General features: G+C 39.3%; 1 protein-coding gene across 1 annotated transcript in view; it reads left to right on the forward strand.

Moving 5' to 3' along the window:
• The window catches only part of ZFPM2 (zinc finger protein, FOG family member 2), a 307,673-nt gene extending 288,183 nt beyond the window's left edge, over positions 1-19,490 (forward strand). Inside the window, exons 6-8 of the mRNA XM_053962116.1 lie at positions 6,710-6,916; positions 11,172-11,396; positions 15,999-19,490. Of these exons, the coding sequence (XP_053818091.1) occupies positions 6,710-6,916; positions 11,172-11,396; positions 15,999-18,490 (2,924 nt within the window). The 3' untranslated portion in view covers positions 18,491-19,490. The remainder of the gene's footprint in view (positions 1-6,709; positions 6,917-11,171; positions 11,397-15,998) is intronic.
• The last annotated feature ends 8,243 nt before the right edge of the window (positions 19,491-27,733 follow it).

A 27,733-nucleotide genomic window follows, 5' to 3' on the forward strand; every position in this document is an offset into this window, starting at 1 on the left:
CATGGGTGAGAAGCAGAAGGAACCCAAATATGAAGATCCCATCCTATTGTGATGTGCAAATTTTCCATAAATGCTTAACCTGTGGAACAAAGGAGGGAAGAAAATAAATTAACTCCAACCCACATTACCATTACTAAAAAGCACAGTTTTTTGCAAGTTGGAATGTTTTATTGGGAGGGGAAGGTTTAATTCAGTTGATGGTGCCTGGAAGTTGCTAAGAGCAACAGTCTGTTGTTTAAATAAATTCTGATAGTCTTTTGACCCTTCTTGCAAAAAGATGTGTGTACAGGAAATGGGCTATTATGTTGTTGCAGCAATGCAATCAAGTCCAGTAAGCTCAAATTTTACTACACAAAAGTAATACTTCGGAATTAACTGGCACTGAAAGCTGCTTTTAATAGAAATTGCCATTGATTTCCTAAACTTCTATGAAAGGTGTATGGCATTTCTGGGTCAAAAAAACAAGACTCAGATAGTTTAGCAAGGAAAACCAACTGATACTAAAGACAGGGAAACTGGAATTTGCTTTTGAATATATGTTTATATGTCATTATGCTTCTCAATCTGTGAAATTCCGTGTACTCAGTGGAAATGCTGGTTTGAGCTACTTGCTCTCTTAAGGTACTTTTCCTAAAAGCAACAATATGAATCAAGAGTCTTAATGGTTTCATCCATTTTGAAGCTGTTTTTTCCCAGTGGAGTTAGGTGAGTCTGACCTTATATATAATCTCTTTTCAGACTGTGATACACAGATTCCAAATTATCATTCCTTAATGCCTGAAAAACATAAGTGGGGGGAAAAAATCCAAAAAAGCAGCAGCACAAGATCACAAGACCCACTGTACAGGATTTTGTGTTTTCCCGGAAATCCTTTCTAGGGTTCTGAGGATCAAAATGAGTGAAGGGCCATTTAGTTAAATTTTCAGAGCAAATTCCTTGTTTCAAATAGTATAGTAGAGGTACCTTTGTTTAAAATATATTTCAAATGTAGAAGAAAAAACAGAAGGGCTGTTGAAAAAAAAATCTATTTTACTTTTTTTTCTATTTCTTTATTTTTTTTTCTATTTTATTTTTATTTCTATTTTGTGTCTGTCCTACATAAAATAAAGTTTTGAATTAGCATGCATAGCTATCACCATTTTACTCCCTATTCTGAATACAGAAGATAGTGTATCACTGCATCTAAGTATGATTTAATTGGTTCAATTTACTATATATTTTTTATACTAAGTGTGATTCCATATCTTGATGAGTCCAGATGTAGTTATGCTTCTGGTTTACAGCATCCCATTGCTTGCATTTTATTATTTTTACAAAGCAAATGTCTGTCAATCTTAGAGATAAATTAGAAAAAACTATGCAAACATGACACATCGCTAAGATTTTTTCAGCGTGCTATGTAATTATTAACCTGATTTTTTCCCATTGAGGGAAACCATGAATTACAGATAGCATGGATGAAGTAAAATGCTTTTATATTACGTACATTTTCCTATACAGTTTTCTATAGGTATGGCCATACAATATAATTGAAGCTTTGTCAGCCCTGTAGCCTAGCAACAGATAATACTGTTAGGTTACTGAATTGCTCCTGGTTGACAAGTAGGGAGTATTTTTGTGTTTATCATGTTTGCTAATGATGGGATCCTTTCCAAAAGGCTTGTCTTAATCTTAATTAGAGTTTATCAGCAGAGGTCTGCATGACATTGTGCAGACACTGATTTCATAAATAATAAAAAGTGCAAGTGAAAAATTTGGCAGGAGAAGAAGATATTTAAGACCACTGATTCTTGTAAGAGCACCATGAATTTCCAAAATGTAATCAAGTTTGAACTGTGACTCTATTCTTTATTATCAAAACTTGCAGTACACTCCACTGCAGTTTTGACAGCAATTATGAGTATGATTTATAAGCTTCCTGTTAGGAACCAGATCTGTTTGCACAAGAATCTTGATCATAAACATTACAAAGAACAGCAAGTCCACAGTTTTTCAGGGACATCAGGACCTTACTCTTTCATTTTCATAGAAAGTTTTTGGTTTGGTTGGGTATTTTTGTTTTTAATGAAGGGTGTTGGTGTTTTTTTAAAGCGGGAGAAATATTTGCAGTGAAAGATGCAGACAAAGAACAGAACCCTGAAATAACCTTCCCATTTGGTGGATGTTCTGAAGGTATCAGGTAACTGCTTCAGTGCCTGATGTCTTTTGCTAAAGAACTCATGCCAATGCAAGTGGAGTATAATTTTTTGCTATAGTTTGCACAGCATGATATTCTTTAGTTTTCCTGTCTTCTGATGATTAAACAAATGAGCACTTTTAATTTCTTGAATTCTGAGAAACAAGAAGAGTTCAAATAAATGCACAGTGTTTACCGACATTTTTATTCTTTTCTTGTACTTGACATGTGTGTGTTATATATCACATAAATTTGTTTGATTTAACCACAGATATGAAACAATACATTACATGCTCAAGATGCTTATCTTCGATTTCACAGAAACATAATTACCCCTTTCGAGAAAACAGCCTCCCAATGTTACAAAGCCTGCTGCTGCTCTAAAACCTTCCTTTCTTCACTAGCACAAGAGTGAGACTTTCATTACTACTTTACCACGTAAAACCTGTAAGACCCCTTTTAGTGTACGTGGTTTTGATGGTGACGAAATATAGTCAGAGGATGCACGAAACTTCCCGTGCATCCTCTGCACGAGGCACACACACTTTTCCTTGCTATTGTCTCTGAGGGGCAATATGATTTGTTCAAAGATAAGAACACCAGGTGGGAATTGCAGGAGGAACTGTCTGGACTGCTCGCATAATGAATGCATTCCAGACATGGGGGATCTGTGATGGTTGTGATTGACTTTAGTACACATCGGCCTGAAAAAGGGTATAAAATGCTGCTGGGCCACCTGAACAAACTGCTCTCCCAAGGTTGTGGGCAGTTTCCGTATGAGTTCCTGGCCTCCTTCCCCCGCCCCTGTCAGGAACACCTGCAGGGTACGTCCAGCCCGAAGACAGGGAGCACTCCGTTTAGAATGGGTGAGTAAAAGCCGGCCACATACGGAGATAAAATCCTATAGAAGCAAAAGGGGCACTTTTTCCCTTTGCATTCGGTAAGGCCAAAGACTGTAAACCTGTATGTTTCTAGTTGAACCTGTTTATATTATAATCCTTTAGACTTGCTTGCATTATATACTGCATTGACAATATTTAGACTGTGTGTAAGCAATAAATATAATTGTTGTCATCCACATAACCAGTGTCATACTTCTTGTGCCTGACTAAGAATCTTCTCTCTGCTATGGCAGAATGACCAATGTATTCATTATGGACAAGAAGTGGTCCAAAATCACCAGTCTACCATTGCTTTCTCACCAAACTATATAACCATGGCACTGTCAGTCACTCATCCCTGTTAAAGTATCTGTTCATCCTTTCTCTTCCTCTGATGCCTGTGTCATCTTAGGACTGAGAAACCTTGCCTAGTAAAGCTTTGTAGAACAATTTCACTCCTGTAAGTTATTTCTGAGAAGAGGAACAGTTGGTTAAAAAAAAACAAACTAGCCAGCTTAATCAAAACTTCATCTCATATAAATAATAGTCTTTAATATTTCTTTATGAAATCTTCATGCCTTTGCAAATATTTCATGCAAACATCTTCCTATCTCCTAATCACCACTTGGCTTGTCTATGGCTTCTGTATTATCCCTTTGAAAATCTGTTGTTAACTCTGCTCTCTGCTTAATAAAAAGCTGTTGTGCTCCTGAGAGACTGCTGTCTATATGTCAGTTGTGTCTTAGCCTGTAGAAATATTTCTGAGAAGAAATATTTTTCTGATTTTTAGCTGCTACCTGTAAGGAAGCCCTTATCCCTGCCAGAGGTGTCTAGACAGCATGGTAATTCACATGATAGTCACGATTGGAACTTCCTATTAAATTTGGAAGCCTCTGTCGAGTTCTCTGCACTTGGCAGTACTTTTTTCTGTCACTCTTGACTGGCTGGTGCTCTTTGCTTGATTATGCAGTAGAAGGCTCAAGAAGACTTCTCTTCCACAATCTTCCTGCTGTGTATGAAGGTCAGCATGTTTGCATTCACTGCATTAAGGGGAAGAAAGTTGTTGGCATCTTTCAAAACAACAGCTTTTGCCTTACTCTGTGTGGGCAAGCATAGAAGCGGACAAGTGGGGACTGCACCATGTCCTGTCCCAAAGAGTGACTGTTGCTGCAAAGGTGCTGAGCTGCATTTCCAGGAGCTGGAAGAACACATCTTTTGGGAGTTCATCTGTGGATTTAACTTAACACAATATCATATTCTGATGAAAACGTGGATGTGTATGTCATAATTACTTAAATACCTCATTTTCTATAGACCGGGATGAGACAAAACAAAATTACAATGTCCTTCTTGGATATGAATCCTGCTGAGCTGAAGGTTTGTATTCATATGCAGGAATGGATTTAACTTCCCTAGTTCTGATTTTCTTTATTAAGCCAAATTAGAAACTGTTGTGCTTCCAAAGCTGTCACACATCCCACCAGGCTGTGCCTGCCGTAGGTGTGACAGTTTGCAGGAGCTGGGTGGAGCGGGCAGCTGGGGTCACTGCTCCCTTCAGCTGTCCGAGTTTAATCTGCTGCTGGACATGAGTCAATGCCCTGAGGAGCTCCAACACCAGGAGCCTGACTCAGCCTTTTAGCTGATCCAGACCGAGTGCAGCTGGAGACCAAGTTATCACTTATTTTCCCCCCCAAGGGTACACACAGCATGTCAAGATGTTTGCTGGGATAGAGAAAGTCTCAGTTGGTTACTCTGCAGTGACTCATTTTTATTAAGAGATCCAGTGAATAATAAAGTCTAGAAAGAGAACTTATTCTGTATTAAAATATACTAAAACATGTTCGTTGATTATTACACCTTCTTTATATAAACAAGATAGAAGTGCATGTCAATAATGGAAATTAACTGTGTGATGTTTGCAGCAAAAGTACCCAATTTCAGGTTCTCAAATTGCAGTGTGTGTTCCATGTACTTTCATCTACAAGACTAGTTAAGTGTACTTTAGGAGTTTATCCTGTTTCTCTCTGGGAGAGGTTTTCTCCCCGTTTAGCTCTGAAGGCTTCTGTATATTTACTAGTTATATCAGGCAATATGTCAGATTGTGCTCTTCATTTTTTTTTTTTTTTTTTAATTCCTGCCCAGGCATTAGGATTCTGCATTTGTAGAAATTTTTGGTACTATCTTCACTTTTTATCTTCTTATTCTCTAGAGGAAATTACTCAGATTTGCACCATTTAATGTCATAATCTTGGAGACCAGTAAATCTTGGTGTGCTTTGGTCCTCGCACAGTAATTTGTTTGTAAACTTTGTAGCACCTTCAACTGCTGTATTACCGAAGGGTGAATACAAAGACATTTTTCTGCTTTGAAACTTCTACACCACTTTGAGGTCTGGAAGCTTAGTGTATTTTGCCACTGAAATACACAGTCACTGATGCTGTTTTGTTTGCTCATCTTTGAAAGCTAATAGACTGGTTTAATTAATTGTCCAAGATTTTTCTAAAACAATGTCCTAATTCTTCCATTTAGCTGTGGCATATCATACACTGTTGTTATCTCCTCTACCAGATTTTTGCAACAAGTTGTTTTAAAACTATAATCTCGTTGAAGGGAAAAAATGAAGTGCAGTTGAAAAGGCAGTTATGCCGAAAGATAAACACAGCAATATTACTTATCAAAACGAGTACAGTTTTTGCTTGCCTAATGAATGCAACATATAGCTTTCTCTATATATACAAAACCTGAGGAAAAAAAAAAAAAAGCTTTATAACATATAAAGTATGCAACATTATTTCAGGCATAACTGTATTGGATATGTATCTAGGCCTGAGAGTGTAGATAACACAATATAAGTGCTTTGCCTGTCTAAACATGTTAAATAAATGAGCATTCACTATCTCATTCAAATACATTAGTAGATGTACTCGCATAGTTAATTTTCTTTTTAATGCACTACACGTGACATTTGCAGCACAGAGCTATAGTGTATCTTACTGTTTGATGAAAGTTCTTCCACTTCCCCTCCTTCCCCCCCCTTTTAAACAAACCTTTATTTGAATAAGCCTTTATGAAACAGATCTTTGGCATATCTTCTTTTCAGGAAGTTCAGTCAGTGTAAGCAGAGATAAAGCAGTCATGTTACGAAGAATATTACATAAGGGAAGATTTTTTAGAGAAAGAGGGTGACAAACATAAGGGAGGGGAAGAACGCCCTAAAGAGGAAATCTGATTTCTTTCTTGCAGCTGTTTGGTTTTACTGAGCTGTGATTTGCTATTCAAAATAAAATAAGCTTGGAGTTAAGAAAAAATGTACAGGAACTTTGGTGAAAATGGTAATGAGAGAAGTGCTGCGTAAGTTATTTTCACCTATATCTTGATTTTCATAATGCTGGCTTTTTAGGAGAGAAAGAAGAATTAAGATAATTATGCATGCTGCAAATAGTTAGGAAAACTATCCCCAAATTGTTTTTCTTATACACAAAAATTCCTATGTTGGTAGAAGGAAGACAGGAAAAGTAAAAATTGTATGCCTCTTTATCTCAAATAAGCCATCGAAATTTAAAAAAAAAAAAGTGCAAAGATAGCACTCATGCTGTAAGTTCTGGAATTTGATATTGTCAATTCAATCTTTCTACTTGTATGTTTCCTGCAGGAGGGCAGCTTTGGTGTACCACGACCAAGGCCATCTCAGAGGGTGAAGAGCTGGTTGCCTTTGTTGTGGATTTTGACTCAAGGCTGCAAGCTGCCAGTCAGATGACTCTCGCAGAAGGCATGTACCCCGCCCGCCTGCTGGACTCCATACAGCTGCTCCCGCAGCAAGCTGCCATGGCATCTATTTTGCCTACAGCTATTGTGAACAGTAAGTGAGGAACTCTATTCTCTGGTGGATTTTAAAAACAACAGTACTCTAAGGCACATGTGAAGAGCTAATGCAGCAATGGTGAATTCATGACCACAGAAACCGCACCACAGCTCAAAGCCTGCTTTTGTTCTCCCATCATCTCAGATAAAAAGAGCAGGAAGAGCAGTCTGGCAAAAGCCTCACCCAGAGTACCTGCCCTCCTGTGGAGGTTCTGTGATTTGTTCCCAGAGGCAATAGGATTAAAAACTGTTAAAAAAATAAACGAGATAGGTCGGCTAGCTCTCAAAGTCCAGCCTCTGCTGCTCGAGTGAGCTTATTGCTTACCACTGCAGTTTCTTGTAATAATTCATGATACTCAGAAAAAGAAAAGAAACACATCATTTCAGTGATTGTCTCAAAATGCAGCACAAATCACGCCTTAGAGCAGCCCTGATTTATTGTAGCATCTCCACTCAATGTAGTTAACCAAGAATGTTTTTACATCTTCTGGTCATCAGTGGGCTCTATCATGGACAAAATGCAGCATGCATTCAAGTGCTGCCCTTAGAGAGGAGGGACATGAGTGTTCCTGAACTGGGACAATTCAGCTCAAACTGAAGTTTACATTTTTAACTTTTGCTTATGCAAAAGTTTACCTGCTGTTTACCTTTATACAGCCCTAGTTCCTCATCCTCCTTTCTAAGTACTTTTCAAGCATATTGGCCATTACCATGACACTCACCAGTCATCACTTAGACTTAGACTTAGATTGCACATTCTTAGCTCTCAGCACTTTGCAAGTCTGTCTATTTAGACCCCACGCTGGAGCACTTCCTTGTGCTTCTTATGGTTTCTAAGTATTCTAATTAGTTATAATGAACTATTGAACACAGTATTTCAGGTGCACATGCGAGCACATGATCTGCCACTCAGACTCACATCTAATAATACTGAGTCTTTAACAGTCACAACATCTCTTCACACAGAACTAGTTAAAATACCCCTGGTAACACATTTCATTCTATGTTTTCCTTTCAGTTTATTTTTCCTTTTTAATTGCTTATTTTCTGGTAGACAATTTTGATAGCTACATATTTAATGTTAGCCTATTTTTAAAGATAAACCTTCAAATGCCCTTATCATCCAAGTCTTCTCTTCCAAGAGTGAGGTGGAGCAGCCTCATGCCCTTTAGCTAAGCACATTCATTTCTGTGAGCTGACATACCTGCTCACAGAACTAGCAATTAGGAATATACAAGACCTTTCCAAAATAAGGTGTCAGAGGCACCTAACATGCCATTAACTAAAGTTAGTGTTAGGGGAGGCCTGTTTATAGCCAACAGCTGAAAGGGAGCTGCTACAGTGGGTTACCTTGCCTAAAAGGCACAGCTTGTTTCAGCTGAGATAATATTCTTGTGTAAATCTATGAGGCCAGCTTTGGCAAAGTAGTCAGATTTCTACAACATCACATTTCTGGAAACGTCTTTTCTGTCAGCACTGACTTGTGCAGAGCCCTGGAAAGCCACACTGAACATTGCTAAGAGGAGTCTTTAAGTTTATGGTACATCAGCTCTGGCTATACATGTTTAGCAGCCACTCAGTGTAATTTCTGTGTTCTTGACTCAAGGAAAATGCTAAAATAGCAAGTCTTACTGCTCAGAACTTTCCACATTGGTCCCAACTCTGCCTCTGATCATAAGGGGCTATTTTCGCATTTCATTGTTGAGTTGGTAAAATTCAGTTTCTTCATTAAAGTCTTGAACTAGAAGTTGAGCAACAAGCTGAATGAACTTCTGGATTTGTAATGAGCCATCTCTTAAGCATTCTTTTTCTAGATCTCTGAAAAAAAAAAAAAGGTTTTGTAGCTTGTTTGGGGGATTTTTTTATGTTTCCTAACATTTGCTAGTTGGAAAAACAAAAGTAGACTATCACCTTTGACTCATTCAGCTTGAGGCTGAATGTTTCATTATATTAAAGTATCTATTGAAATAAATTCCAGTATTTTGGTTTTAAGTAAGTAAAACATTAGCTACAAGTAGCCTTTGTCTGTTTCGCATTACTTTAGAGTAGTAATAATTTCAGATCCCATCCCTCTATATTGTTCTCCCTGAAATTCCATCCTCTCACCATGCAGAACTCCTCAAATGCATTTCCTCTTCTTGGCATGTAATGGGAGTCACAAATTCACCATGCATAACTACAGCTACAGACTGTCCAGGCCATCTAACTCATAGGAAATAAAGATGGCTGGAAATCAAATTCATTAAGAGAATCAGAAAGTTCAATTCTGTGATGGAATGCAGTCAAATGAATTCAAATAGAACAAGTTGCCCAGATCCTATTAGTACTTTTGGACTTTCTTTTCCGTGGAAACACCAACAGTTCAACTTCTTTAAACCATTTGAGGCCAAAACAAAATGTTGAAATATCACCTTTAAAGTGAGGTGGACATTTCAAATGATGCAAGCTGTATCACTAATGTTTTAATAGTGATGTATGTTGGAATACTAACTGCTCCATTAAGTGTTTGTGTCTGAAATCCATGCACAATTATTCAGTGGCAAAGGGAAAAATAGAAATTGGTAGTGGTATAAATATTTTTTGCAAATTCATGAGCAGAAAGATAGACAAGCATTAGCATTGCAATCAGAGAAGCAAACTAAGCAATGTAAATTTTGGCTGCATTTGTAAATATTTAGCAAATAAAAGACTCATCCATGTCAATGGGTTGGAATCTTCAACTTTGTTCACCCAAAGGAATTGAAACAGAGCAGTTGTCCTGTACACATCAATATTTGAAATTAAACATAAATTGTCATGAATGGTAATGAATTACATCATCAGCTACACATGCCACGTTTTCAGAGCAGCCAGCCATTCTTCAAAACTAAGTTAATTACAGTTTTTAGCAGCTCTTTGCATTCTGAAGTCAGAGGGAGTTTTGATGTTGATCAAGATGTGTTTTGATGTTGACTGCAATTGCCTGATCCAGCTGTCACAGTCTGGAGTTACTCATTATTTTATCCTCTCTTAGTCTCAAAAATAGTCAAGAGGTGTCCACACCAGATGTGGAGAATGGTTCTATGCCTATGATAATTCCTGAAATCTATGCATGAATGGGAATAGTGTTCATTGACTTAGGCCAAAGATACAGAAGGGACTGTTGTCATGATTTAGAAATATAAACAAGTTCCAGTGTTGAAGTGTGGATCCTGTTATAGTTTAATTTATTAGTGTAGATGTGCCCCAAAAGAGCAGGGATTTCTTCTTGTTCTTACTGATGGGATGGAAGGTTCATCTTTCAGAAATCAAATAGATCTCTTGTCTTTCCGAGATGTATGCACAACAGGTTCTGTGTCCTTTGACAGGGTATTAACACACAAATATCTGTTCACTTTGTGTAAAAATACCATATGCATTATTGCTCTTCACATTAGTAAAGTATGTAGCCTTTAATGCATGATCAAAATCCTGACTTCTGCTGTTGAAAACACTCTATGCAACCTCTGCATGGTCTCTCCTCAGAGAGATGCTGACACTTTGGCATAGGAGACAATGAAAAATTGCCTTATTTTTAGTAAATATCCTCTATGCATAATGAAAAGTGGAAAACCAACAATTTACTGAAGAGGACAAAAAATACATAAGAAATTTCAGTTTCTATAATTAATAAGTATAGGAACCTAGGAAATAGACATGCTGCTTAGTATAATATCACATTCAATATTATAGGATCTTAAGGAAAAGTAATCTAGTCTTGCCTCCTGGATATCAGAACAAAAGGATTTTACAGTAATAAATGCATAAGCATACTGAAAATACACATTCTTCAGAATGATCTGCAGTTAGCACTCAAAAATTCCAAGTCCCAGAGCTGGAAAGTCTTGTGCACACAGAAAAAAAATTGAAAGATGTCACCTAATGAGTAGTGATGTATTGGAAATACAGCATCGTTCCTTAATTAGCATTGCATGTTCCCAACAAACATTTAATTTAATTTAATTTTTAAAAATAATTATGTCCCAAAAGTTTCTAGCAGTTCCCTTTATGCAACTTTTTAAAAAATACTCTTTGAAAGAAACAACTGTCTCCCATGTTAGTCTCTCATCTGCAAGTGAGAGAGCAATTTTAATAAACCCATTTCTCTGCTTTCAATGTTTTGTTAAATAAGTGGGTTTTTTAATGGGGAAGGGAGGGGAATTAATCTAGCTGTGTTAATTGGTTGGCACCAAGTGAACTGTGACTAACCTGCACCTACTTATACTTGCTTGTAGAGGACATATTCCCTTGCAAATCCTGCGGCATTTGGTACCGAAGTGAGCGGAACCTGCAGGCCCATCTCATGTATTACTGCAGTGGGAGGCAAAGAGAGGGGCCACAGCTGTCAGAGGAGAGTGAGGACAGTGCTCATCAGATATCCAGTGTCTGCCCCTTTCCACAGTGCACCAAAAGCTTTTCAAATGCAAGAGCTCTGGAAATGCACCTAAATTCTCACAGTGGTAAGTATCACGTATTTTCATGTATCATCTTCCAGATTTATCTTTCTGAAGAATTATTCACTGTAGACATTCAATAGATCAATGTCTCTCCAAATATATGGAAGTGTTGCATGTAGATAATACCAAAATGCCAACAGTTTCTGACCTGTGTTCTACACCAAGTACCTCTTCCAGGTAACCAGTGTCATTTGTCTTATCTGCTAAACCTCATTTAAATGTTGTCTCTCTCTTAATGTGTGTACACACACATACAGGCAGCATTTCTTTACTGGTGAAGGTATGATCAGGAATCCAGACACAATCAATTACTGCAGGATTCCAGCTACCAAACATACACACAACCAGAGAACATGTCCTTCTGAAGTATTATCTTCCTCCTTAGCCCTAGAGGAGGCTTCTTAGGCAGAAGGCTCTAAGGATCATGGTCCACAACTCTGTGGACACTTGTTTCATAAAAAACTTATTGTTTGATAGGAATATTCTTTTCCCTTCTTATAAATATAAAATGGGGATAGTGTTTTAGAATCACAAAAACAAAGAATCATAGGTTAGGTTGGAAAAGATCTTTGAGATCATCGAGTCCACCACTAAACCACGTCACCACATCAGCATAATGTAGATGACCAATTTTGAGTTGGATTAGGGCTGGAAACACAAGTTAAGAGTTTGCAGGACATTTTGCATTGGAGTTTTCGGTAGCAGAGAACACCTACAAATAAGAAAGACTGCAGTGTTAGCGTATTTGCTGTCTGATGTACAGATCTGCTTCTGGAAAGAAGTGTTCCTGACCTTCCTGTTAAATGAATGGAGTCTAAAGGACATTAATGGGTGCTTTAATCACAGAAGAAAGCCTTACTTGGCTGCAGTGTAAGAACTTCTGGGACATGCGTAGTCTGTAGATTTGCTGAAGTGAAAAATGTTCCTCTGATACTTGGGTAGCAATTGCAATTCTAAAAGGTAACATACTGCCTTGGAGAAGTTTGGTACCTCCCTGAAAAGGACTAGAAGAATTCAGAGTGAAAACTTCTTTATGTAGACAAGACTGAAAACCTTTAGTCATTAATCATCAATGGTCCCCTTTTTATCCAAGAGGAGGCAGTCAAAGAGCTGCTGAGCAGCTTGGATGTTTATAAATCTATGGGCCCAGATGGGATCCATCCCAGGGTGACGAGGGAGCTGGCAGATGAGCTTGTGAAGCTACTCTCCATCATTTACCAACAGTCCTGGCTCACTGGTGAGGTTCCAGATGACTGGAAGCTGGCAAATGTGACACCCATTCACAAAAAGGGTGGGAAGGAGGATCCTGGTAATTATAGGCCAGTTAGCCTGACCTGGTCAGGTAACGGAACAGTTTATATTGAGTGTCATCACACAGCCCTTACAGGATGGTCAGGGTATTAGACCCAGCCAGCATGGGTTTAGGAGGAGTCAGTCATGTTTAACCAACCTGGTCTCCTTTTATGACCAAGTGACCCTCCTGGTGGATGCAGGAAAGGCTGTGGATGTTGTCTATTTGGACTTTAGCAAGGCCTTTGACACTGTCTCCCACAGATACTCCTGGGAAAGCTGGCAGCCCACGGCTTGGACAGGAGCACTCTTCGCTGGGTTAGGAACGGCTGGGCCCAGAGAGTGATGGTGAATGGTGCTGCATCCAGCTGGGGACAGTCACAAGTTGTGTCCCTCAGGGGTCTGTGCTGGGGCTAGTTCTGTTCAGTATTTTTATTAACAACATGGATGAGGGTATTGAGCTTTCATCAGTGAATTTGCAGACAACACAAAGCTGGGAGAATGTGTCGATCTGTTGGAGGGTAGGAGGGCTCTGCAGAGAGACCTGGAACAGTTGGATGGATGAGCAGAGTCCAATAGGATGAAGTTTAATAAATCCAAGTGCCCAGTCCTGCATTTTGGCCACAATAAGCCCCTGCAGTGTTACAGGCTGGGGACGGTGTGGCTGGACAGTGCCCAGGCAGAAAGGGACCTGGGGGTACTGACAGCCAGCTGAACATGAGCCAGCAATGTGCCCTGGTGGCCAAGAGGGCCAATGGCATCCTGGCCTGGGTCAGGAATAGTGTGGCCAGCAGGAGCAGGGAGGTCATCCTTCCCCTGCACTCCGCACTGGTGCGGCCACACCTTGAGTGCTGTGTCAAGTTCTGAGCCCCTCAGTTTGGGAAGGACGTTGAGATGCTTGAGCACGTCCAGAGGAGGCAATGAGGCTGGTGAGGGGCTTGGAACACAAGCCCTGTGAGGAACGGCTGAGGGAGCTGGGGTTGTTTAGCCTGGAGAAAAGGAGGCTCAGAGGTGACCTTATTGCCCTCTACAGCTCCCTGAAAGGTGGTTGTGGTCAGGTGGGGGTTGGTCTCTTTCTCCAAGCAGAAGTTGACAGAACGAGAGGACAAAGTCTTAAGCTGTGCCAAGGGAAATATAGGTTGGATACTAGGAAAAAGTTTATTATGGAAAGAGTGTAAAGTTCTGGAATTGTCTGCCTAGGGAGGTGGTGGAGTCACCATCCCTGGATGTGTTTAAACAAAGACTGGATGTGGCACTCAGTGCCATGGTTTAGTTGAGGTGTTAGGGCATGTGTTGGACTCGATCTTGAAGGGATCTTCCAACCTAGGGATTCTGTGTGATTCTGGGTGATTTAGAGGTCAGATCTTTTTGTGCTTCAAGATATTAGCAGGCTATTGCTGTTTTCTGTTTGTTGCCTAGCAAATATTTCACTGTTCAGTAAACCAGCAGAACCATAGGCTACAACAGCTTCAATAAGATCAGGTGCATGCAGCCCAATGTGTCTTACAGCATGGTAATTATAACCAGATACTCTGGAGGATTACAGATTAATTTCTCCCCATGCAGAGGAAAACTGAAATACTAGCCATTGTGCAAAAGATTTGCTTCAACTATTTGCATTTATTGACATACCACTGGCTTAAGTGTTGAGGGTTTTGAGCAATGAGCTGTAAGTGACCATGTTTGCATGTAATCTAGAGATCTATGTTCCTTGAAAGACATAAATCCGAGATTGTGGTGAATTTCCAGTAAGAATCTTTACTTGTTTCTTAGAAGAGAGGCTAAACCTCAGGTCTTTGCCTTTTCTTTTAATCACAAACCAGTCTATTCAATCATTCTTGCTCTCTTTCCTATTCTGTCAGTCTTTATTTTTCTATACAGATTATCACAATTTAACATTTAATTATCACAATGAAACATTCCTTTTCCAAATGTCTTGTAATCTTTGGAAGGCCTGTGTTTGCTTCAACTGCTATTACTGTTCCCACTGGAGGCTCTAGCAGACCTACACCACTGGAATGCAGAGCCCTGACTGAAATGCAAAGTCCCATAGAGACTGCTGTCACTGTACCACATGATGGGGAAACATGTGAAGCACCATCTCATGTCAGTGGATGAGCTAAAGCCTCCTGTGGCCTCCCAGGAAATGAGTGCCTGATAGGAAACAAGTGCTGACTAAAGTTCTATTTATCTTCTTGGTTCCCTTCTGGCTTCTGATGCCAAGGGCAGGTCATATTTCAAATGTCACTCACAACCTGGGGGGTCACTGATGCTAGAGAAGAAGTGAGGGCCTCCAGGTATAACAGTGTGACTACCCACAGAGTGAGATACAATATGCTTACAGTTTTGTATTGTCCAACTACTACACACCTACTTCACCTGACAGAGATGTGGTATATGTGCGTATGTGTAGGCAGAACAAATACTCATTTTAAATTCTGGATATCATCCCTATCAATATTTTTTTCAGTTTCTATTGTCTAAAAGGTAACTAGAATCTGTGTTGTTGCAGTAGAGAAATTTGTTCTTATCTCTTTTTAAAGCATTTTCAATTTCAAAATGCCATGAAACATAGAGTTTTTTGTTTAATTGGTGATTGTAAGATGTCTTTGAATGTACTGTTCTTGATAAAGTGCTAGTGATTTCATGAGGAAAAGGTGTCATATTGTAGCAACAGTTGCCAATGGCCATTATATGTGAAAGATAAAATGTCAGTGAAGCCATGTCTTACTGCTCCTCCTCCCTTCACAAGGAACACAGTCATCAGTCCTTTCTGATGAGGATAGATCTGCAACCTCTTCCCACACTACAGCCTACCAATACAAGCAAAGAGCTGAGCATCAGTAATACTCAAAATGCTACTTCTGCTTTCTCTGTGGCTTTTAGGCACACTGAGGGCTGTATATCATAACCTTGAACCTCTTGACCTTGGTGTGCTTTCTGTGCATTCAAAATTTCCAGTGATTGTATATGGGGAACATAGTGTCCCTTTAGTTATCATTGTAATTTCTGAGACCTTTCATTTAGAATAAGTCCAGTCTATTTTTATCCTTTTCCTTGTTCTTTCTCTCCCTGCAGCTCTGATGAATGCATGCAGATACTAGTGCTCTCCAAAGCAGAGCTAAAGTCTGGGAATAACCTAGCATTTCGAGGAAAAACCAATTCAAGTATTTTCAGGGTGACTAATACCATCTCATTAGAAGAAAATTAGTCATTCTCACTGCATTTGTACCTTCTGTGCAGCTGATTTCCCAGTATTCCTCAAGAGGAGCAAAATGGTCACTTTATTTTGTATTTTGCTTGTCTTTTCTGTAGGAGTGAAAATGGAAGAATTTCTCCCACCCGGTGCTAGTCTGAAATGCACAGTTTGTACTTACACTGCAGATTCAGTGATTAACTTTCATCAGCACCTGTTCTCGCATCTTACTCAAGCTGCCTTTAGATGCAATCACTGCCATTTTGGCTTCCAAACTCAGAGGGAGCTACTGCAGCACCAAGAGTTACATGTCTCTGGCAACAAAATTCAGAGAGAAAGTGACATTGAACACTCTCCAAGTGGAAATGAAGAAGGTTTACAGCCAGCAACGGACCTGTTGAGCAGAAATGATGTTCCCCAGAGCCAAAAGACCATGCAGACTAAAGATGCAAGTTCTGATACAGAGCTTGATAAATGTGAAAAAAAGGCTCCACTTTTCCTTCCAAACCAGAGGCCAGAAACCCAGCCTGCTGCAAATAAGCAGAGTTTTTCATATACCAAAATAAAATCTGAACCATCCAGTCCAAGACTTGCTTCATCTCCAGTTCAGCCTAATATTGGTCCTTCTTTCCCAATGGGACCTTTTCTTTCCCAGTTTGCTTTTCCCCAAGATATCACTGTGGTTCCTCAGGCTTCAGAGATATTAGCCAAAATGTCGGAACTGGTCCATCGAAGGCTGAGGCATGGAAGTAGCAATTATCCGCCCGTAATTTACAGTCCTTTGATGCCTAAAGGGGCTACATGTTTTGAATGCAACATAACATTCAATAATTTGGACAACTATTTGGTACACAAAAAGCATTACTGCAGCAGCCGATGGCAGCAGATGGCAAAGTCACCAGATTTTTCCAGTGTTCCAGAAAAAATTCCTGAAGCTGTAAGTCCCAGTAATGGTCAAAGCTCTCTAAACATCCTGAATCCAGCTCCTCACACATCAGATCCAGAAAATCAGCTTCTGCAGACATCTTGCTTAAACTCTTCCAATGTTTTAGATTTGATTGGGCCAAACAATAAAAGTCATGAAAAAGACTTTACTGCACAGCCTAAGAAGTTGTCAACTGCAAGCAATGGTGATGAGAAGATAAATGGAAAACCTTCTGATGTGAAGAATCCCAATGCTCCCTTAGTAGAGGGGGAGAGTGACCCTAACAAGACCACGTGTGAAGCTTGCAATATTACTTTCAGCAGACATGAGACCTACATGGTCCACAAGCAGTATTACTGTGCCACTCGCCACGATCCCCCGCTGAAGAGGTCCGCTTCCAACAAAGTGCCTGCCATGCAGAGAACAATGCGTACTCGGAAGCGAAGGAAGATGTACGAGATGTGCTTACCAGAGCAAGAGCAGAGGCCACCACTAGTTCAACAGCGATTTCTAGATGTTGCTAATCTTGGCAATCCTTGTACATCTACTCAAGAGTCAACAGAGGGTCTTGGGGAATGTTACCACCCACGATGTGATATCTTTCCAGGAATAGTCTCGAAGCATCTGGAAACATCACTGTCTATTAACAAGTGCGTTCCAGTTTCAAAGTGTGATACTGCCCACTCCACCGTGTCTTGCTTGGAGATGGATGTGCCAATAGATCTCAGTAAAAAATGCTTACCCCCGTCAGAGAGGACGTCCACTTCTCCCAAAAGGCTGCTGGACTACCATGAGTGCACTGTATGCAAGATCAGTTTTAACAAAGTAGAGAACTACCTGGCTCACAAGCAGAATTTTTGTCCTGTCACTGCTCATCAGCGTAGTGACCTGGGACAACTTGACAGTAAGGTGTTTCAAAACCCAGAAAGTGAAAGAAATAGCCCAGATGTCAGTTATGAGAGAAGCATAATCAAATGTGAGAAAAATGGAAACTCAAAACAGTCCTCTCCTAATGGAAACTTATTTTCGACACACTTAGCAACACTTCAAGGACTGAAAGTCTTTAGTGAAGCGGCCCAGCTTATTGCTACAAAAGAAGAAAACAAACATTTGTTTCTTCCACAATGCCTTTACCCTGGAGCAATAAAGAAAGCTAAAGGAGCAGATCAGCTTTCTCCATATTATGGAATAAAGCCAAGTGATTACATTTCTGGTTCTCTCGTCATTCATAATACTGATTTAGATCAAAGCACAAATACAGAAAGTGAATCTCCTAAAGGCCAGGCACCTTCAAATGGATGTGCTGTGCAGAAGAAAGAATCTCTTCCACTACTGCCAAAAAACCGAGGCATGGTAATAGTTAATGGGGGACTAAAACAGGAGGAAAGACCTGCTGCTAACCCACAGCAAGAGAACATTTCCCAGAATCCTCCACATGAAGATGGGCACAAGTCTCCTTCTTGGATCTCTGAGAATCCCTTAGCTACAAATGAAAACGTCTCTCCAGCAATCCCTACAGCAGAGGAACAGTTGTCTAGTATAGCTAAAGGTGTGAATGGCTCTACCCAGGCTCCAACCAGTGGAAAGTATTGCCGACTGTGTGACATCCAGTTCAACAATCTCTCAAACTTTATAACTCATAAGAAGTTTTATTGCTCTTCACATGCAGCAGAACATGTCAAATGAAACAACTGGTCACCTTTGGTACATGTGTTTAGCATATTGTTCCATACAGTTTAAAGAAAGCTGTTTGAATTACATCTGGACAATCAGGAAATTTCACTATTGCTGAGTTGAAGACTTAAAGGTGTAATTTCATTACAGTCCATTAGTAAAGTGTATTATTGGTGCCATTTTCAAAAATATTAATTTATTTTACCAGCAGTATTCATAGCTGTAGTTATGTTATTTTTTATTTAAAAACTTTATATTAAAGTCATTTGTAATGTTATTGTATAGTTATTGTGTAGCACATATGGTTTGCACTGTATAGTAGATTTTAAAGAAAATAGTCGCAAACAATACAGAAAAGCATTTTAGAAATAGCTTCAAAAGCACTTGTGTATCCTGATTTTTTTTCTTATATGCTGTTGCAGATATATGTATATGCTAAAATATAACTTGCAAAGAAGTTTCAACTATGCTGTAAAGTTCGCCTTAAAATTTCAATTTTTTTGAACAATTGGGCTCAGTTTGCACTTTATATTTTAGCACATACAGTACCTTAGTCATTAGGCTTTGCATTTGTATGTAGCAGTATGTTTCTGTCCACTTTCTTAATCTGAAATGTACGTTAAATGAAGATGGCATTTTCTTTCTTGTATAGTACTTGTATTTTCTTTCGCTGATGCATCTCTGTCTCAATTTTTAAACCTTTGCTGTTAAATGCAATACTTTATAAAGAATGAACAAAATTACTGGAAGCAGTATTGTAAGAAATGAGGTCATATCAATCAGTTTTATCTTTTGAAAGGCACAGTCTAAAACAAAACCCTAAACTCAATGCTGCAATTATGAATCTAATTCATATAAAGATATATTTAAATATAAGAGTAGCAATACTGCAACTGGTGATCACAAAGATAATGTTCTACTTCTGATAGAAATAATTTCTCAACAAATGTTGTTACTATGCATGTATATGGATGGAATAAAATTCCAGATAATTGGAGAAGTTTGGCAGTAATTTCTTGATTTTTTTTTTTTTTATTTTGTTTTTCAAGGTTGATTTAGAGCTCACAAGCTGTGGAAAAGCTCTTAGGAACAAGCTAACATTGCCTTCTCTTCAGTGGAAGCAAAGGGTTCAAAGAGATAATGAGCATAAAGGATGCTTCCACTTCCAGGGAGTCCCTGCTGACAGGTCACTAGTGCAACTGGGTCTAAGCCTGCCTAGTGAACTAAAACTTAAAATGTGAGGGTCTGAAACCAGGAAGGCTGCTCTCTTTACTGGTGCCAAGGACCACATACTTCCCTGGCAGTATCTCCATATGTCAAATTCAGTGGAACAATCTCCTTCCTAATACCCCTGATATGATTCTTCATGTGTTCAGTGTTCTTATATGAAAAACAAGATGACTCATTTAAGAGAACAGCAGTTTATTCCACTAATTCAGTATAGAAATAGTCAATAATTTATGTTATATTAAAATCTGAACTAATGCACAGTTAGTTCCATTCACTTGCAGTTGTTTGGTCTCCTGTACACTGTTTTCATTGTGATTATAAAAATGACCTATTGATGCACTTTCATCCTACAAATTTGAAAGCAAAACCATTATCTGAATAGTTACATAAACTGTTGTATTTTAGTTCCTGTATCAGCCAAAGAAACAACTCAGAACAAGCTACATAAAAAGATGGTATTTCAGCAGAGCAGCCAGTCATAGTCTTGCATAAGAGCATACAATGCCACTGGCTTTCAGGAACCCCATTTCTGTGTAGTTTTTAACTGAAACTGTCCTTTTTTATTATTATTATTTGTAAGTGTAGCTACATGTAACCCAGTAGCAAAAATATTAAACACCTCAAAACTATAGTTAGTAATTCTGCTGGTTAGCTAGGCTTTAAATACAGGTCAAGAGTGCTTAAAATAGTACTAATTCTCACTTGCAAGAAAGATAGCAGATGTATACATTCATTTCAGTAGGCCCAAAGTTGCTCCTATAGCAAATACTTTGGATAGTAACACTTGTGAAGGAGAAAAAGCATTACAATCACAGGGAGAATAAAATGAGCAAAATGTTCATGATTATCAATTAAACATTCATTAGAAAATAGACCAGGATATCTAAGACTTCACAATATTTGAAATAGATCGTACATTTTGGCCTTTTTGGTAGTAAACCATTATTTTGAAGATTATCCATCATGCAATAATGGGTTAAAGGACTAGGTGATTCTATTGGGATTGAAAGAACCTAATTCTTAAAGATCCACTGAAGCTGGTAAGAAGGCCATAGGTTGTGTAATTTACACTTGCAGAGCTCTAGGGATGTGTTTAGACAGTGAGAAAGTAAAGGAAAATATCAGGGTTAAAGCAAATACCAAGTTGAGAAGTGATGCTGAAAGAGGAAAGCCTTATCACAAACGGTTTCTGATCCAGAAATGCTGAGGGTTCCTGATATATTCCAGAGGTAAATTAAAGCCTGCCATGCTGCATTATATTCTTCCCACTGGCTAGTCCAATTTCTTTCACACAACAGAATAATTCTGCTAGCATTTTCTCTTTATAAATCACCTATTTGGTCGACTGCTTCCATTTTTACAAGTTCAAAATAAGCACAACCTGTTCATTTGTAGGGGCAGAGTTACTCAATTGTAAACAGATTTTATATATTTTAGTCACTTCACTGGAACAACTGGCAACTCTGACATGTGCTAAGCCCCTAAGTTATACCATCACACTCTATGAAAGTAAAACTCTACACAAGCTAGGAGGGTAGCAGATACTAATATTTTAATTTCTTTATACATTTTTAAAAAAAAAACATGAAGCATTTTATAAAAAGCTGCTCACATAGCTGGGTCAGGAACTGTGTTTTCCCATAACTTTATAGACTGTTTTCAATTGTTTCACTTTTTTTATTGCACTCATTTTTTTAATTTGCTCATGTGAAATAAGAACATAACACTTTGACCAGCCAGAAATCTCTCTCCTGTCTCTTAAACCAGTTTGCACAATACTGGCCTAATCCCAGATTGAGGCTTAAAGAACATCTACATTTAAGTCATAAGTATTGTTTACCAAAATAAACTACTTAAATCTGTTTTCTGACAAAGGGATTATTTGTGTTCTCTTCAGATTATATCTACATGTTTATCCAAGGTGATAAACTGCCTATTGCTAAAAGCTTCTCTTCCCAAGTTCTTCTTTTAGATTTTTGTAGAGTTATAAATTTTTTTATCAAATCACCTATGCAAAAGGAGTCCATCCTTAGTCTTTGACACCTGGAATTCAGCAGGAAACAGAGCACCTCAGTTAAATGGCTTGGATCCCTTAATCCCTGTCAGCTGGTGTCAGTAAATAAATCTTTGGGGCTATGGGGTGAACAGCTCAGCAAAACACATTAAAATATTTCCTGGGTTTATGTTACAAAAAATAAAATTGCTCCACATGAAGACTTAATATTTAGAAGAGCTGGTTCCTGCCTAAATCCCTGTTTACTGATTGCCTGGCAGGTTTTATGTTCAACTTTTGGGTTTTTTAAGGAAGATTTCCGTATTCACAAAACATCCCATCCACAGGCAGTGCTCAGAACTAATTTGGCCACATCCATGTCTGCCTAATTTATTTGGTTTTAACCCCAAATTCAGACTCTGAAAGGCAGTCATTCATACCACATTCATACCACAGTCTTCCCAGTTTTCACAGAACAATGGTGATTTTTTTTTCTTTGTGGAAGAAAAAGAGTAAAGCATATTGCTACAAGCTGATGTCTGCTTGTCTTGAAGTAATTGTAATAACATCAGGATTCTGGTGACATCTTCTCATTATTACAAATAATCATAAAACTACATCATAGATATTACTGTGGATCCACACTCCTGGCTTTCTCAGTCTCTCATTTCCACTAGATAACTCTTGACTATGATCATTGTCTATACTGTCTGCAGGAATGTAGAAGTCATATCCTAAACATAATAAAGAGTATGAATAAGGTGATTTCTCCTTTGTACAATAAACACTGCACCATTGGCAAATGGGGAAGGAAAAACATAACAAATAAAAACCCTGATGTAGAAATTTAAAAATTAAATAAATTCCAGCACCACTATCAAGATGACATGTAGGTGGGCTAATTCACTTCACTGAATGTACATACATAAGCTATGAACCAGAAGCCACTCTAAAACAGTGGAACTAAGATGGCACTCTGAGCAGCCTGGAAAACCTGACTTAAAGAAAATTCCATGGTGAGTGTAATGGAAAAAGGGTGGTGTGGGATAAAATTATTGACAGGTAGAGAGGATAAGGAAAAAGAGAAGCAGCACTTTGTTAATCGCAAGAGTGTAGCATGGGTACACTGATGGCTGCAGAAGGCAGCAGTTACCAGGCATCAGCACTATAAAAATGCTACATGTCCCAGGAGGCCTGTTGAGAGAGGCTAAAATACTGATGAGACAAGATCTTTGGAAGATCACTCCCAAATTCTAATTATTGCCAATGCAAAAGTTCTGGTTTCTGTGGTCACCTTTTCCCCAAGGCTGACAATGGGGAAGAGAACCACAAGACTTTTGACCTTCCAGGTTGCCTTCACAGCTGGTTTGTTTGGTTGCCATGAACTGTGCAGGACATCCACAGAGCAGATATTTGTGATCTTATTGTAAATTAGAGTCAAGTCAAATATCCAGGCTTCAGATGTATTAGCCTGGGAGTCCACCTGGTCCCTCCACTGAGGTCTTCCACAGAGGTCACTGACAGCGCTTCAAATCCAGACCACTTAGGGCCACAGCAAAATGAACTAAAGTAGTGGTGGCACTCATGAATGGAGTAAACCAGAGCACGGGGAAGGGAGGTGGGCAGAAAATCTGCAGTCACACAACTAAAGCTTCTGCACAATACAGCAGCATGAGATGAATGAATTGTGACTGGAAGGGTGAGACAAGGCTTTTTTGCTGGGGTGAACAGAAAATTGTGATTCTGACAATTTCAACTTTCAAATATATGGAGTTTTTTTACTATAAGCACACACACATGTATCAAACATGCACAGAGAGATGAGAATGTCCAAAGCAGGGAGACAACCTAAACTAGATTAAGAGATTAGATCAAGCTCCTCTATAAGGTGATTAGAAAAATTCTTTGTTGCGGAAGTAGTAGCCAGACCCTTTAATCTTCATTGCACAGGGAAACTGGCACCTTTGGTGCATGGAGGGTGATAATACGCTCATTCATAGCCAAATTTAAATGTCCTGGCAAAATTGCTCTTTCCCCTTTCTGCTCTCAACTGCTTTTCACCGGCCCCAACCTCTCAGCTGCTTTGTGCAGGTCCCAAACTAAGGAATTTGTTCCTACCTACCAACTCAATGGCCTTCACGCTCATTTTTTTCCACCTGACAACTTAGTTGGTTTTGTAAATGTCTTGTTTTGTTTTCTACTGTGGGAGTTTTTTCAACTCTTTACCCACCTTGAATAATTCACGGTGGAGGCAGGATGAAGGATTCACCTGAATTGGTGTATTGGAGAATGTGGTAATCTCCTTCACTGGAGACATGGAGTCACTTGAGAACTCCTCTAAAGGAGGTTTAAGGTTTATGTGCACTCATCTGTTCTCATCTCCTCCAGTTGAGACCCTCTTGTTAGGACTTTTGTATCCCTCACCACATCTTGAAACTCACTCCTCTCCAAGTGCTAAGCAGCATACCCAGAGACTCAGTCAGTTGTCTGCTTTGAATTAGAATTATTTCCTTGTAGGAAATTTCCATGAAAGAATGTGTTGGACATGCACTTTGAGTGACACCATTGATAATTTTAATACTCACTGTTGATATAATAACCTAATATTCATCCCCAAAGTGAGGGCTGTAGTCCTCAGTAGTAAAGGTCTAGTCATTTCTTAGGGATGTCAGGAGAATCCCAAGCCTTACACATAGGCAGCTACAGGGACAGAGGGAAGTCAACACTTACTGTTTTTCTCCTCCTATGCAACTTATTCTGCAAAACAGAGAGAAAGCCACTGGAACACAGAGAAAGGGACAAGAAAGACTTTAAGGGCTATAATGTGGGGAAGGGATTTGTGGCTTCTGACTTTGAGGTGGTTTCTTGTCTTTTTGCATTAGGCAGACAATGGGAAAATGGCCTATCAGCAACCAAGGCTTATCTTCACTGTTAGAAAACTTGACATACAGTGTGCTTTTTAAAATTATAACAGAAATCACTTTCCTTTTATGAGAAGTGTAGTTTTGGGTAGGTAATTTTTATATTAGGAAAAAAGAAGTCATGGTTTGCAGAAGTTTTTAGTATACTGAAATCTGTAGTATCACTAAAATACATTTGAAGCTTTCATGCAATTTGTGGAGCTACAAGTAATAATTATATAAAAGATGTTGACACAATTTCACTTATTTGAACTTTACTATGCTAGGGGGATTCAGTGTCACTCTGTGATAGTCACTTCAAGGAAACACTGTTTGCTCTGCAAGAACTTTCCTTGTCAATAACATACTGTGTTCCTTATTCGTGTAACATCAAAATATATCATAGTTTATGACTGAATGCGTTAGATTCAATAATGACATACACAATACAAAAATAATATTTATATAAAGTATTCAGCTTGAAGATAACTGTTAGACCATCCTGATACAAAACTGCTGTGTATACTTGCCAACCATGTATTAAAGTTTAGTGATAATATTACTTTTGGCATTTGCTTTAAGTCACAACAAGCATAATTAACACCAATAACTAGCAAGGTGAAAGTAGGATTCATTCTTAGGTGATAAAAATGCCAGTTTTCTTCCCCAAACAACAAATTCCAAAACTTCCTTATCACCAGGTAAGATTAAAATGAAAAAATGAAATGTTATACAACTTTGTATAGTGACACTTATGAACCATTACTCTGAGCTGTGGAAGATCACACTGTGGATGCATCACTGGTGTAGACAAGCACAGTTCAAGAACCTTCTACTGATGTTCAGAATCAGCAGTGAAGTGAGACATGTGATGCAGGCTCAGATAAAAGCAAATTACTTATTTCATTACAGTAAATATTTTGAATCAAAAAGCAGCACTTTGAAAACATGCTATCTGCTATCTGAATGTCTTTTAGAAATGAAGATGAGTTAAAGTTACTACTCAGCTGAGTATCAAAACCTCTTCTTTCCATAGGATTACCCACTGCTGCTAACAAATCACCCATAAAAATGCAGGTCAGGCATTTGGAACCTACATCTAATGCTTACAAAACTCCCATTGAAATGAATTATGGAATCGCTCACTCCAGTTGCCTACAAGTAGATAAAAGAGAATATGTCTTTGTGACCTTTATACAGGTTCTGCTGCATTTATATATTATACAAACAGCTTATTTTGTATGTGCTACCACTGGCTGTGGAGTAGAAACCATTATCTCCTCAAAATTTTAGAGGGGTAGAGAGAGCTATGTCCCAGTAAACCCAGTGTCCAGGATGGGTGAGGCTGGCTGGCAGCTCTGGAAACCACCCAGTCCAACCCCACCCCTGCCCAAGCAGGGTCAGCTATGACAGCTTGTTCAAGGATGCAGCCAGTTAGTTATCTGACTATCTCTCAGGACAAAAACTGTACAGCCTTTCTGAGCAACTTACTCCTGTGCCTGGGTTGGTCATCTCCAGGAGCAGGACGCTGCACTTTCCTTTGCTCGACTCTATAAGATGCTCTTGATCCATTTCTCCCAGCCTTTCCAGATCCTTCTGAATGCCAGCACAGACACCTAGTTTGTCAAACCCTCTTTCTTCCCAGTTTTTTTGTCATCTGCAAACTTGTGGTAGGTGCATGATGTGCCAGCATCCAGGTCATTGATGAAGATGATCAGCAGTATTTGCCCCTTTAGAACACCACTAGTCGCTGATCAGCAGCTGGACTTCATGCTGCTGATCACAGCTTTATCAGCCCAGCACTTCAGCCAGTTTTGAATCAACTTCCCTGTCCATTTAGCTAGCCCATATTTCATCAGAATGTCTACAAGGTTGTTAGGAGAGACTCAAAAGCTGTGCTGAAGTCAAATTAATAGAATTCACTGCTTTCCCCTATTCACTCCATTGTAGAAGCCTCTCAGGTCAGGCATGATTTCATCTTCATAAATCTATGCTGACTACTCCCAGTAACCTTGTAGTCTTTTATTTGCCTGGAAATGGTTCTTAGGATTATTTGCTTATCACCTTCCCAAAGATCAAGGTGGAGCTCTGACCTGTAGTTTCCCTAAACTTTCCTTCATGTCTTTTTCAGGATGGTAATGACATTTGCTTTCTCTCAGTACTCAGAAATCTCCCCTGGTCACTATGACCTTTCATATGACCTTAATCAGAAATGGACTCATGGAGATACCAGCAGTTCCCTCAGCAGTCGGGAGTGCTTCCCTGTAGGCCACATGGACTTAAATATGTCCAGTTTATTTCAATGTTCCCTGTCCTGATCCTTGCCCATTAGAACTAATTATTTCTTGCTTCAGGGTCCTGTGATTCCTGGCTTTCTAGCAAAGATGGAGGCAAAGAATGAATTCAGTACCTCTGCTCCATTCACACCATCACCAAGTTCATTATGCCCTTGCCTGTTCAGCAGCTGGCACACTTCTTTTTCCTAGTCTTTGGTGCTGATTTCCTAGTCTTTGGTGCTGATAGACCTGCAGAAGCCCTGCTTGTCTTTCACAGCCCTCACCATGTTCAACACAATGGTCTGACAATGTGCACTTGCAGCCCTGAAAGCCAGTTGTATTCCGGGCTGCATCAAAACCACCATGGCCAGCAGGGCAAGGGAGGGGATTTTGCCTCTCTGCTCTGCTCTGGTGAGACCCCACCTGGCCACCATGATGATCAGAGGGATGGAGCACCTACAAAGGCAGGCTGAGAGAGTTGGGGCTGTTCAGATGGGAGAGAAAAAGGCTCCAGGGAGACCTTGTTGTGGCCTTTCAATACTTAAAAAGAGTTAAAGAAAAATGCACTTTTTGCCAAGCCCTTCAGTGACAGGACAGGGGGCAAACTGAATGAAAGTAGGTTTGGATTAGATATTAAGAAGAAAGTGTTTACCGTGAAGTGTGTGAGGTTGCCCAGGGAAGCTATGGATGCTCAATCCCTGGAAGTGTTCAAGGACAGGCTGGATGGGACTTTGAGCAACCTGGTCTAGTGGGAGGTGCCTCTGCCCATGCCAAGAGGATTAGAACTAGATAATCTTTAAGATCCCTTCCAACCCAAACCATTTTATGATTCTGTGAACTTCAGCTGGACCTTGTG

The sequence above is a fragment of the Vidua chalybeata genome, chromosome 1 (assembly GCF_026979565.1).
Source record: "Vidua chalybeata isolate OUT-0048 chromosome 1, bVidCha1 merged haplotype, whole genome shotgun sequence".
Taxonomy (NCBI): Eukaryota; Metazoa; Chordata; class Aves; order Passeriformes; family Viduidae; genus Vidua; species Vidua chalybeata.